The 12,351-nt window shown below is 48.1% G+C and overlaps 1 protein-coding gene across 1 annotated transcript in view; it reads right to left on the minus strand.

Annotated features, from left to right (window-relative positions):
- The window catches only part of LOC129060826 (uncharacterized), a 43,316-nt gene that overhangs the window by 16,076 nt on the left and 14,889 nt on the right, over positions 1-12,351 (minus strand). Inside the window, exon 4 of the mRNA XM_054561092.1 lies at positions 8,101-8,243. Within this exon, the coding sequence (XP_054417067.1) occupies positions 8,101-8,243 (143 nt within the window). The remainder of the gene's footprint in view (positions 1-8,100; positions 8,244-12,351) is intronic.

The following is a 12,351-nucleotide window of genomic DNA, read 5'->3' on the forward strand; positions in this document are numbered from 1 at the left end:
ATTTAATGATCATGTAATGGATTTAGATTAGTTCATGTAAGTTAACTCTTATTGTTTAGAGTTTAGGTTATTTTCTATTTTTCACCTCAATTCATAATGTTTGGTGCATCCTTGTCAAATCATAAATTTTGCTAAGTAAAGCATCTTGTAAATCTCTGATTATTTCCTGAGGGTAAATTTCTGTTACCAGAAAAAGTGGGTCAAAGAATATGACCACTTTTTGGGTTTTGAATGTCTATTGCCAAATTGCCTTTCAGAAAGGTTAACTCACACAATTTCCACAACCACTAGCAGCAGTCAATTTTGGGTAAGCTAAATAAAAAATATATTTATCAATGTGTCAGGTAAATTTCTACCTCTTATTAGATGTATTTAATTTCTGAAGAGTTTTGAAGTAATAGGTTAAGAAACAAAACACACAAAGCCAAACAAAAACAAGGAGAACATTAGCATCCAGCTGAACACATGATTATCTCAGGGATTAGGGCAGTCTTTCCGTCCTCTAAGGTTTATAAGGATTTTAAAATATAAGAAACTGAAACACAGAAGTGTTAAGTTATTTGACCAAGAAAACACAGCCAGTGAGTGGCGGAGATGGAATTCAAATCACATCATTCTAACACTGGAGTCTAAACTCTTACACTGATCTAGGGACAATGTACATTTAGGATCTCCACAAATCTAAAAAGTTTCCAGAACATTCTTTGTAATGAGTTTATGGTTCAGAAATTGCCTTTTGTGAGCACATACTATAAGGAGAAATTTTATCTTTGAAAAAGATGTCATTTTCAACTTTTGAGAAGCACATTCCTGCACCTTATTTTTAGACTATGCTAGAAATAGAAGTGAAATAACTTACTCAAGGTCACCCAGCTTGTAGGTGTTTGTGTGGGAACTAGAATCTAGAATCTAGGCTCTGGCAATTCTTTGGCTACTCCCTATAGTGTTTTCTCTCACCTGGCAGCAAATATCCACCATAGCAACAGAGGAAGGTTGGCTTGACTAAGGCCCACAGCGTCTTCAAGTTGCAGGGGCTCTAGTTTCCAGCAGCTCAGGGATCTCCATCACCAGGGCAAGGCTGAAGGGAGCCATGGCACAGCCCAGGTCGAGGCCAGCAAGTTATGGCTGAGGACATGGGTTGCCCTTGGGCAGGGGAACCCTTACTCTTGGGGCATAAACCCAGAGACTTGGGAGTCATGTAGCATTAAGGGCTCAGCAGTCTAAGAAGTTTAGGTGTGGGCAGGCTAAGACCGTTTTCTCCCAGGAAAATTCTTTCCCGTTCACAGGGCCACTTTCAAATGGGAAGCCCACCCGGGAGCTGTAGTTTCCTGAGCTGGCGGAGAGTACAGGTAGGGGCCTGGCCCGGGCATTGTGGGGAGGGATTCCTGCACTGAATGGAAGGCTGGCTAGATAACCCCTGGGGCCCTTCCGACGCCAAACATCTCCTATTTGTGTGTCTTGGGGCAAACAAGTGAGCAGTTGCGGGACTGAAATAGTTGATTTAGGGTCCCGCCCCAGTCGCCGGCTTTAGTCCTCATCTTGGGCAAATAATTTAACCTGTCAGTACAAGGCATAATGCCTAGCGCAGAGGAAAGCTTGGTAAATGTTTGCTGAATGAATGAATGAAAGAATGGGCGGATGGATTTAGTCTCCCTAGTCTCAAGGAATACGGTGAAAGTTGGAATCGAACCGCGCCCCTTGATGGGTGAGTTTGAATGAGACAATGTAAAGCACATTGAACTTCTTAAAAGAAAAAAACGATCCCTCCAACCCAAAGGGATTCTGCTACTTCCTAACAGTCCCAATGGGTAGAATTACTATTTACCAGCATCAGCAAGCATAATACGCAGTGGTGAGTTTTGATTGAGCACAAAACTCTCTGATTAATCCCCCTGCCACCTATGGGGCAGCTCTGCGCCTCCCAGGGCCAGGTGGAGCACGCCAGCCCCGTCCCTCCGTCCTCCCCCGCCCCGGATAAATGCTGCGGTCTAATGGATTGTTCCTGCTGCTGTCCAGATTAGATAGCGAGCCCCTCCATTATCTCTGCTGGAGCAAACCCCAGTGGCCACCACACCAAGAGCTTTCCAAGGCAATCCGGCGAGAAGGCTGGGAAAACTTAGGGGGTAAGAGAGACCAGAGAGCTGTCGGGAAACCCGCGCGCACCGAGGCTGTTTCCACCTCAAGACTGTTCCAGAACTTTCTCTGAACCCAAAGTCTTGTCCCCAAACCCATAGCATTTAACAAAGCAGGTCCCCGGTGTGGAAACTAGCTACTACCTACTGAATTCTCGGGAGTAGTTCTAAGAGGGTAACTGTTAGATTCTGTGTCAACCTTTGAGAAGTGAGAAGGACTATTGGACCACACTCCCTCCCCACATCGACACGACCAAGAGGTGTTTTTGCACAAACGGGGACTACTACGTCTGACCAGTAGGATAGTAGCTTTCCTAACTTTTGTAGTTCTGCAGTCATTGCAGAGGAGACACAACTGACTTTCACATCTTCCTTCTGAATTTCTCATGGTCAAGTTTTTCCCCGTTAATAATTTTGTTTCTTTAAGGAAAGTTTTGTTAGATTTTTTTTTTAAGAGTTAAAGTTTTCTTTAAGTTTCTTGAAGGGAAAAAAAACTTCTTACAAGCAAAATCTTGTCTCCGTTTTGTTGGAAATGAAAAGCATCTACTATCTATCAGCACTATTCTATGAAATAAAATTCTCATGTATGATCTAACAACAAATTCTACATAAAACAAATAATAAGCACTCGAAATCATTATTTATCTACAAAGAAAGACTAATTGTTCTATCATTATTATGATAGAACTACTGTGATCTAACAGAAAGCAAATAAAATCTTAGCTAGTGAACAAGGAAAAGTTATCTATTTCTACCATATCAGTTTCCTGTTCAATCTTTAGAGTTAGTGGAAGCCACAAATAAACGATGTGGCAGGAGAAGCCATCTGACACCGTTTTAAAAGATTCTACATTTAAGAAATTCTGCATCGTTTTTTAGTGAATCAGTCTTGTCAGACACCACCTAGTGCTTGGAAAATTATTTATAATGTGCCATTAGTTAGAGGTGAAAACTTAAGAAATTTATTAAAGGCAAATAAAATAGCTACTGTGCAGTTTAATATCCAGAAATTAAAATAATTCACAGACAAGAAGCCTTTTGATTCATCAAACAAAACATCTTTATCGAGTAACTTCTGTATGCAAACATCAGAATGAATAAAAACGAATTTATTGTGAGGGGCAAGGACCTCAGACTGGGGTGGGAAAAGACCCAGCCAGACGCGGACCACATCTGAAAGCGCAGAGTATGCCAGGGAAAAACTGCAGTTCTTAAATCAGCCGGGTCTGCCCACGGCCAAGAACAGCGGGAAGGAAGACAGGCAGGCAAGGAGAAAAGAAGAACGAATGCTGTGGGCAAAGAACAAAGTAAGCGGGGAGGATTTTGATTAAGTAAGAAAAGGAAACTTTGCAACAGAATTAAGGAAAAAGAGAGAAATGAAGAGAGAAAGGGGATGAAAAAAGGCAAGAAGGAGACAAGAAACGTTCACAAGACAATAGTAAACCAATAAATAAAATTGTTAAGAACAGCGAGTGGGGTGGATGAGGGAGAAATTATATTCAGTATCTAAAGAAACAACAGCAGCCGTTCCCGAGAGGGACCGACCCCATCTTCCCCCGCGAGCGCTGCACCCCGCGCGGGGACCGAGCCCGGAATTCCGGCGTCTCAACGGGGATCGTAGCTACGGCCCCCGAGTTGAGCCACGAGTGGCCCTGGAAGGGTCTGCCAGGAGTTTTTGTGAGACCTAAGGGGACGAGCGCTGGAAATTTGATGGGTTCAGGCGCAGGTCGAGAAGTGGTGAAGACAGTGCTCTTCCCCGGAACCTCAGCGTGCAGAGGCCTGGGAATCCAGTCGCTCCCAGACAAGGCATAAGTCCCCAAGCGTCGAGAAATCTCTGCCTCCAGATCCCGCGCGGGCCAGGGCCTATGACTAACACCCGAAGGTTTTGCGAACAGAACGGAGCTGGAGATTCCCTGGGCTCGGTTTTCGGGACCACGAAACCTGCGAGCCTGGGGTGCCACCCATGCCCCTCAGTGTCCCTCCAAACCCGGCCAGAGAAAGAAGGCATTGGATCTGTGCTTTGCAGGCTGGGGTATGGGATTCGGGGGTGCGGGGTCTCTCTGCAGGGGGATATTGAGATGCCAGCAGCCTAACCTGGGGGACACAGTGACCGTTTGGATGAAACACCTACTGTGATCCTTGGCCTCTTTAGGGGTCTCACACAGGGGGTCGCAACTGAGAAGAAATGGGTCAGGGGCTTCGCTATGTGTCTTGCTGCCCAGAGCGTGGGGACAGCGGCGTCGGGGCGAGCAGAGCTAGGGGCGGGTGAGCACCTCGCACCTGGAGAGGGGTGCGCAGAAGCCGGGCGCTCCTCGCCTCCCGGGGTATCCGTGCGCAGCGGCTGGAGGACTCCGGGTTCCCCAAGGGGGGGTCTCTGGCACAAAGGGCGACCCGAGACACGTTCGCAGCAGCGCCAGGCCTGGCAAGAGGTCACGCCACCGACCGCGGCTCGGACCCGGCTGGGCATGGCCTGGGCTTCCTGGCCCACCAGCATGCGACCACGAAGGACGTGGGCGCGACACCCGTCCGAGGTGACCTGGCCCATGTGGCCAGACTGATCGAAATGCATCCAAAGCAAACCGGCTTCGGCCTTGCCAGGAACGGAGAGGCGATGAGAGGGAGTTCCTCGGCCTCGTGGGCGGAGGGCGGGAAAGTGGCAATGAATCCGAGGGGCCTGGTTAGTTACTTGCAGAGATTCGCCGGCTCCAGGGCGCGTTGTCGCGCCTGTCCGCGGGGATCTTCCGAGCCTCGAGCTGCTGAAGTACCCCGCTCCACCGGCACCGCCACGTCTCCCGCCTGCCCACTCAGGCTTTGCACCAAAGATTGAGCCGGGGGTCGGGACATTCCGGACGTTAAGCGGCCCCAGAGCGGCCTAGGTGGGAGCGGCGTCATTTACAAGCGCGAGTTATGTTTTCCCCGCGGGCTGCGCGCTGTGGTTGGGAGTCTCTCTTGGGAAGACCTCCGGCGGGAAGTCCTTTAGCAACTGGTCCAAGCCCCCTGGCAGGAGACTCCGGCGACGTGACTTTGAGCCAATTAACTTGTCCCAATCTTTCTTTCTTCTCATCATGCGGGGAGTGGGAGAAACAAAACCCCACTGCAAGAAGAGTTTGTAAACTATTCGGCGACACACAACAGGGATTAAAATTCATGGCCAGTTAACAATACTGTTACGCTCTTCCTCATTTTCCCCTCTTAGGGACACTTCTCTGCCTGTTGGTGGTGTCTCTGAGGCTTCTGCGTTTCCATTATTCGGGGGTCTCCATCTCCCTCCCGACCCCAACCTCGCCCCTGTAAAAATGTCACTTTCCGTTCGCTTTTCCAAACTCAGTGCAGGGCTAGGACTGTTCGCCCAGGACCCGGCCCACTCAGGGCTCGCCGGGATACTTTTAAGGCCGCGGGTGCTTGGCTGCCCTGGGGTCGGGCAAGTGGGGGGCCCAGGCCGCGCGCCCAGCTCCTCTCCCAGGCTTCGCGCCCCGCACGCGGCCCAGGGCTCGGACCACAGCAGTCCGGGTTCCTTTTCATTCTGCCGCCAGCCTGAGCGGGCTCCACTCCCCTCCCCTCCCGGCTCTCGGCCCGAGCCTGACGCCGCCTGGTTTATTGACCTTAGATCGGCTTCGGGGCTTTATCAGACCCGGCTGGGGCGTCCCGCGGCGCACGCCCTCCACCTACAGTCGTGCGGCGCGAGCCCCCTTTAAGCTTCTTCTAGAAACGTCCCCTTCCTCCCCCATCCCCGAGTCTGAGAACCTTCAGAAAAATTGCCCGAATTCGCGCGACCGTGGAGATCCGAGGCAGGGCGTTCAGGGCCACTGACATTCTCCTGTGTCGCACTTTTATCTAGATAATTCAGGCGAAAGTGCCCCCCCCAATTATTCGGATAATTGCCTCGAATCTCCACTTCGTGCCGTGTTTAGACAATTGGAGATTGATGGCTTGAATTGAACCCTAAAACCTCTCCTCTCCTCTGCTCCAAGCTCTAAAATATCTCTGAACTTTACATATGCAAACTATAATTTTCTGTCCTATAAATCACTTGGCAAATATAACAAGACATTAGAAAGCTATTTGAAATTGATATTTTATTAGACTTGAGACTAGAACAGGGAGAAAGAGTAATTTATAAACACTTCCTCAATACTAAGCACACAAAATTGTCTTTAAGGCTCCCCCCCAATCGAACTTGTGAATGCAAAATCACTTTCAGAGACAAATTCTTAGAAGAAAAAGGAAATTTGTGGCAATGATTATGTCACTAAAAACGAACTCTGAAAAAAAAAGGTCATAAAGTGGGACTTTCAAGTATCCTTTACTCTAGACTGATTTATCAAAATGAGACCAGCAGAAACAAAACATTTGCTAGTACTACAAATACTACAACAACTACTGCTACTACTACTTAAAAAGCCAATCCAATTTTGTGATGATAAATCACAGGATTCTAGCAACCTTACATAATACGGCTTTCCCTCAACTCAGATTGGCCCGTCCCTGCTTTTCCCACTAAAACCCTTTCAATTTCCCTTATTTTTGGACAGCGTACAGAAGAGCAGGAATATCAGCCCTGGGAAAACATTAGCAAGGGTAAGCAAGCCAGAGAGTCGGGCAGGGGAAAGATAAGCAATGCAGATGAGTGTAAGTTTTGTGACAGCTTTTCAATTCATCCCCTGGAAGCCGGCCGGGCTGCTGGAGATGGAAAGATAGTCAAAGGGAACAATTTTCTGTTCTCTGCTTCGCAAAGCTAATATTTGTAATAGGTACACCAGGACTGAGAGGCTTTGCCCTCAATCCTACCCAATTCCAGAAGAGCACTTGCTGGGTCCTCCTGAGGCTACAGAGTGAACAAATGGCATTGTCTGCTTTCAACCTGCAAGCATGTGGAGGAGGCACAGGAAACTTGGTAGGTTTCAAACTCTCAGAGCCTTGGTTATGACACTGACCCGTGCCTTCTCAAAGCTGCACTCCTTCTCAAAGCTGTCACTCCTATTTATTATTATTATTATTATTATTATTATTATTTTCACTCAGCCCTTTTCTCAGCTACAAATCAGATACAAGGCTCATTTGCCCAGACTTTGGCTTTATAGGAAGTAGAGGTAAGTTCGACTTGTATGCAAAAGCGTGTGCAACCAAAAGCATTAGCGACCAAGCTCTGCAAGGCAGGCAGTGGGCCTGGGGAAGAAAAATACCATCTCTGTGGTCCACCTGCAAGACCCACCCCCACCCCTCCTTCCCATCACAGGTCTGGCTCCAGAATAAACGAAAATTAAACCCTATACCAAGCCTGGCTGACCCTTGATCTGCGAATAGGCAAAGAAAAGTACCCGACACTGAGGGCTCTGAGACCTAGCTACTAACTAATGAAGCCAACCGACGGGAAACAGCATAGACTTTCTGACCCCAAAAGCAAACTGGGCTGGGTCTGATAGGGGCCAGGAAGAGTTTGCCTGAACTTTCCAAGGGCGTTCTTAAGAGGACACCAAGGGCTGCGGGGGACCCCAGGGGATTTGGGTGTGCTAGAGGAAGCAGAGGCCAGATGATTCTGGGATACCTGGTCAGATCCATTTGATTTCTGGTGTGTATGTATTGATTTAGGTTTTTCCTGAGACACCAGCCACCCCTCTCCGTTTCCAGTTGTCGGAGTGGGAAGCTGCATCAGGAAATAGAGAAACTAAAATGCCACCTAATTGTAAGAAGGAGAGACACAGAAAGAAAGTGGGACGGAAGCCCGGCGTCTGCGGCCTGGCCTTAGCAGAGCCTCATCCTTCCTTCCTGTCCGCAAAGGCCTCAAAGCCTCTCCACAAGCCTCCGCCTCGGCCCCACGCTGGGGAAGGCTTCCCCTCCCCTCCTCCACCTCCCTCTCCCCACAGCTGGAGATTGTGGTGAGCAAGGAGACTCCCCAAGCCTTCCATTCCCCCAGCATCCCAGCCTCCCCCGGCAGAGCGGTCACCAGGAGGGCCAGGAGGGGACTCACCCGCGGTGGGGAGCGGCGTCCCTGCGGCTGCTCAAGGCCTGGTGTGAGGCAGAATCTGCCGAGGGATTCCAGGCTGTTCTCAGCCGGGTGGGAGGGAGACGTTGTGAGCCGTGTCTCCCAGCTCCCTCTGAGCTCCCAGCTTCCTTCTCAGAATTAGATAACAGGAAAAATAGATAAGAGAAGTGGTTCATTAATTCAGCAAGCCTCTTTTTTTTTTTTTTTTTTTTTTTTTGGTGTGTGTAAAAGTGGAAGGAAACTCTGCTAGGGAATGAAGTTCTGGCTGGACAGTTTTTAAAAAGTCAATGTTCACAAGGTTACAGAGATGCTTCTGGAAGTTCACTCAGAAGGACGTGAGGAATCGCCGTTCATGGGGAGAAATGCTCAGTTCACCGTATGTTCTTCCTGCACCCCAGGACTCCTCTCAGACTCTAGTCTTGCCTTTAGATTGAGGTAGGGAGGGCTGCTTTGTGGCATTTGCTTATGTTGTGCGATTGCCCTCTGGGCGTGGGATAGTAGTAACAGCAGTGCAGCTCCTCCTAGCATGCCAATTACAAATTACAATTTTTTCCAAGTACTACTATAACAGCATTTCTGAGCTCCTTACAATAGGGTCAAGCAGGTAGATGCTATATTATTAACCTGGATGAGGTAACCGGCTCAGAGAGGTTAGGAATGTGCCTGTGGTCAAGTCACACGGCAAGAAACAAATGGAACCGGTATTGAATTTCAAATTAAAGAAATCCATGGCTTCTTAGAATAGGAAGAGACCTTAGAATTCCAGGCTGCTGCTTAAATCAGGAATCCCTTCCGAGGCGATTATCCGTACTCTACTTGAACACTCTTGGTGATGGGGAGCTCATTCTCTGCGTGCCATGGGTGTGCAGCTCTGCTGACCACCACACTTTGCTGCTTCCCAAATGACCCAGCATTGCAGGGCTGGGAACACAGGCACAGGGAGCTGCCGCTGTCATGTGATTTGAGGAACCGGGCAAACAGATCTCCCTTGACAGGTCTGCGGTGGAATTCCCTGCTCTCCTGCCTGGTTTTATTTAGGGAAGTTGTCCCTGTTGGGAGTTGGTATCTCACAAAGGCAGTTTGGAGGAAAGGAAGAAACACGATAACTTTCTATTTTAACGTATTTCCCAGTTCACAGTCTCCCGAGATGCTTAGAACTATCTCTGCAAGGTAGGGAGAAACCAGACAAGTTAATATTTTTTTTTTCCAAATGTAGGCCAGGAAGCCGAGCTTGGTGGCTCACACCTGTGGTTCCACCACTCTGGGAGACTGAGGCAGGCAGATCACTTGAGGTCGGGAGTTCAAGACCAGCCTGGCCAACGTGGCAAAACCCTATCTCTACTAAAAATACAAAAATTAGCCGAGTGTGGTGGCGGGTGCCTGTAATCCCAGCTACTGAGGAGGCTGAAGCAGGAGAATAGCTTGAACCTGGGAGGCAGAGGTTGCAGTGAACTGAGATCGAGATCATGCCACTGCACTTCAGCCTGGGTGACAGAGCGAGACCCCATCTCAAAACAAACAAACAACAACAACAAAAAAAAAACCAAATGTAGGCCAGGAAACTGAAACAGAAAAGGTAAGTGAATTGCCAGAAATCAAAGAGTAAAGGTATGGTCATATGGTGGGAACAGAACTAGAGAGGTGAATCAGGCTGAGAAGAGAGGAAAAATATGAAAGAAACATGAATATTTTTTCCCTTCCAAGAATTTTTGGTTTTGAATATTTTTGCAAATGATGAATAAAGTGTCCATTATTGTTATCTGTCTTTATACTCTTCCCCTGCCAAATGACTCGTAGAAAGTATGCCTCAGGAAGATTTTAGTGTAAAGCTCCCTGTGGTGTCGGATCATTAAAATTCCTGATGCATGAGCCCAACAGTACAAGGCACAGATGCAGAGGCCAGGGCCAGGCCTTGTCTTTCCAAGGGCCCTGTCATTTTCACCGGGGAGGATCCTTGTTCACTTGTAGCTTTCCCTTAAGGAGTTTTTTTTTTGTTTTTTTTTTGAGACAGAGTCTCTCACTCTCGCCCAGGCTGGAGTGCAGTGGCATGATCTCAGCTCACCGCAAGCTCCACCTCCCGGGTTCATGCCATTCTCCTGCCTCAGCCTCCCAAGTAGGTGGGACCACAGGCACACGCCACCACGCCCGGCTAATTTTTTTGTATTGTTAGTAGAGACGGGGTTTCACCGTGTTAGCCAGGATGGTCTCAATCTCCTGACCTTGTGATGCGCCCGCCTCGGCCTCCCAAAGTGCTGGGATTAGACGTGAGCTACCGCGCCCGGCCTTATGGAGTTATTTTTATTACTTATGATTATTATGGTAAAATATGCATGCTACAAAATTTGCCACTTGAACCTTTTTTATTTTTTTTTTTTTTTGAGTCGGAGTTTCGCTCTTCTCACCCAGGCTGGAGTGCAGTGGCCTGATGTCCGCTCACTGCAATCTCTTCTGCCTCCCAGTTTCAAGCAGTTCTCTTGTCTCAGCCTTCCGACACTTTAACCGTGGTTTTGTGTGTGTGTGTGTGTGTGTGTGTGTGTTTTAAGACTTGCTCTGTAGCTCAGGCTGGAGTGCAGTGGTGTGATCTTGATTCACTGCAACCTCTGCCTCCCAAGTCCCGGTTCAAGCAATTCTCCTGCCTCAGCCTCTCAAGTAGCTGGGATTATAGGCACGCGCCACTATCTCCAGCTAATTTTTGTATTTTTTGTGTTAGCCAGGATGGTCTCAATCTCCTGACCTTGTGATTCACCCACCTTGGCTTCCCAAAGTGCTGGGATTACAGGCGTGAGCCACCGTGCCCGGCCCCACTTTAACTGTTTTTAAGGGTACACGTCCATAGTATTAGGTACATTCACATTGTTGTACAACCACCACCACTTCCATCTCCGGAACATTTTCACCTTTCCAAACAGAAACCCTGCACCTATTAGCACTAATTCTCCATTCCCGTCTTTCCCCAACCTCTGGCAACCCTCCTTCAACTTTCTATCTCCATGAATGAGACTCCTCTAGGTACCTCCTATAAGTGGAATCATACAGTATGTATTCCTTTGTGGCTGGCTTATTTCACTTAGCATCATGTCCTCAAGCTTCATCCATGTTGTAGCAGAGGCCAGAATTTCCCTCCTTTTTAAGACCAGGTGATACTCCATTGCACACAAAAACTGTATTTTGTTTATCCATTCATCTGTTGATGGGCATTTGCGTTGTTTTCACCTTTTGGTTACTGTGACTAGTTCTGCCATAAACATAGGTGTGCGAATGTCTGTTTTAGTTGCTGCTTTCAATTCTTCTGGGTATATCCTTAGAAGGGGGATTGCCAGCTCACATGGACCTATCTATGTGCAAGTTTTTTGAGCAATTGCCATACCATTTTCTACCTCTTATGGAGTTTTGACCCAAAATTTAGAGAGGAGGTCTCCATCATCCTGTTTATGTAGCAGGTAACTGGGAGCAGCAGCATCCACTTCTCCCAGTTGGGGTCATATTCAGGGGCAGATTGCCCTGCCTGCTCCAAAGTTCTGTGAGAGAGTGATGTGCAGTAAGGAAGAAGGTGGAACATGAAGTTCTCTTGAGAATTGCACTGGAGCAGAGAGAACACTCACTTCTTTATTAAAAAATTAGGAAGCATAACTTCCAGCCTTGTGGTACAGTAACAAGAGCACCTGTGTTTGACCTTCACCTCTGACATCCCATTGCCTCCATCCTCCACATGTGCCTACAAGATTCTGGGGACCTCATGGCATTATTATTGAGGCCACCAATGTCCAGGAAAAGTATTCAAGTCCTAGAGAACACACTTTTGTGTTCCAAAATTAAAAAAATAAAAGGAATCATGGGAGTGTTAGTGAACCGTCAGGTATTTTTATTTCTCCCTACATTTCTGAATTATTTCTTGTGAGGTGAAAGGAAGCCCATTTTTGTCCCCCATGGTTTCAGATTTTCCAGGGGTTTTATATATTTTGGACAACCTAAAACTCCACTGTCCTGAGGCCCATCTCAGGGTGTTATGCCAGCCCAGGCCAGCATGAGTCTTTCCCTGGGAAAAAAATCTAACGAAGCCCAGTGGCCCCTACTGCCCGGGATGGTGGAGAATGGGGCCAGGAGACAGGGCCCAGGGAATCCAGACATCGTGAGCAAAGCCACCTGCTGTGACTCGTGAGAATCCTTGTCCTGGGCGGAGGCTGGTGTGCCTCTGTGCTCCCACACTTGTCCTGTAGAGTCAGACGGGCCACCAGA

Source organism: Pongo abelii, chromosome 7 (genome assembly GCF_028885655.2).
Source record: "Pongo abelii isolate AG06213 chromosome 7, NHGRI_mPonAbe1-v2.0_pri, whole genome shotgun sequence".
Taxonomy (NCBI): domain Eukaryota; kingdom Metazoa; phylum Chordata; class Mammalia; order Primates; family Hominidae; genus Pongo; species Pongo abelii.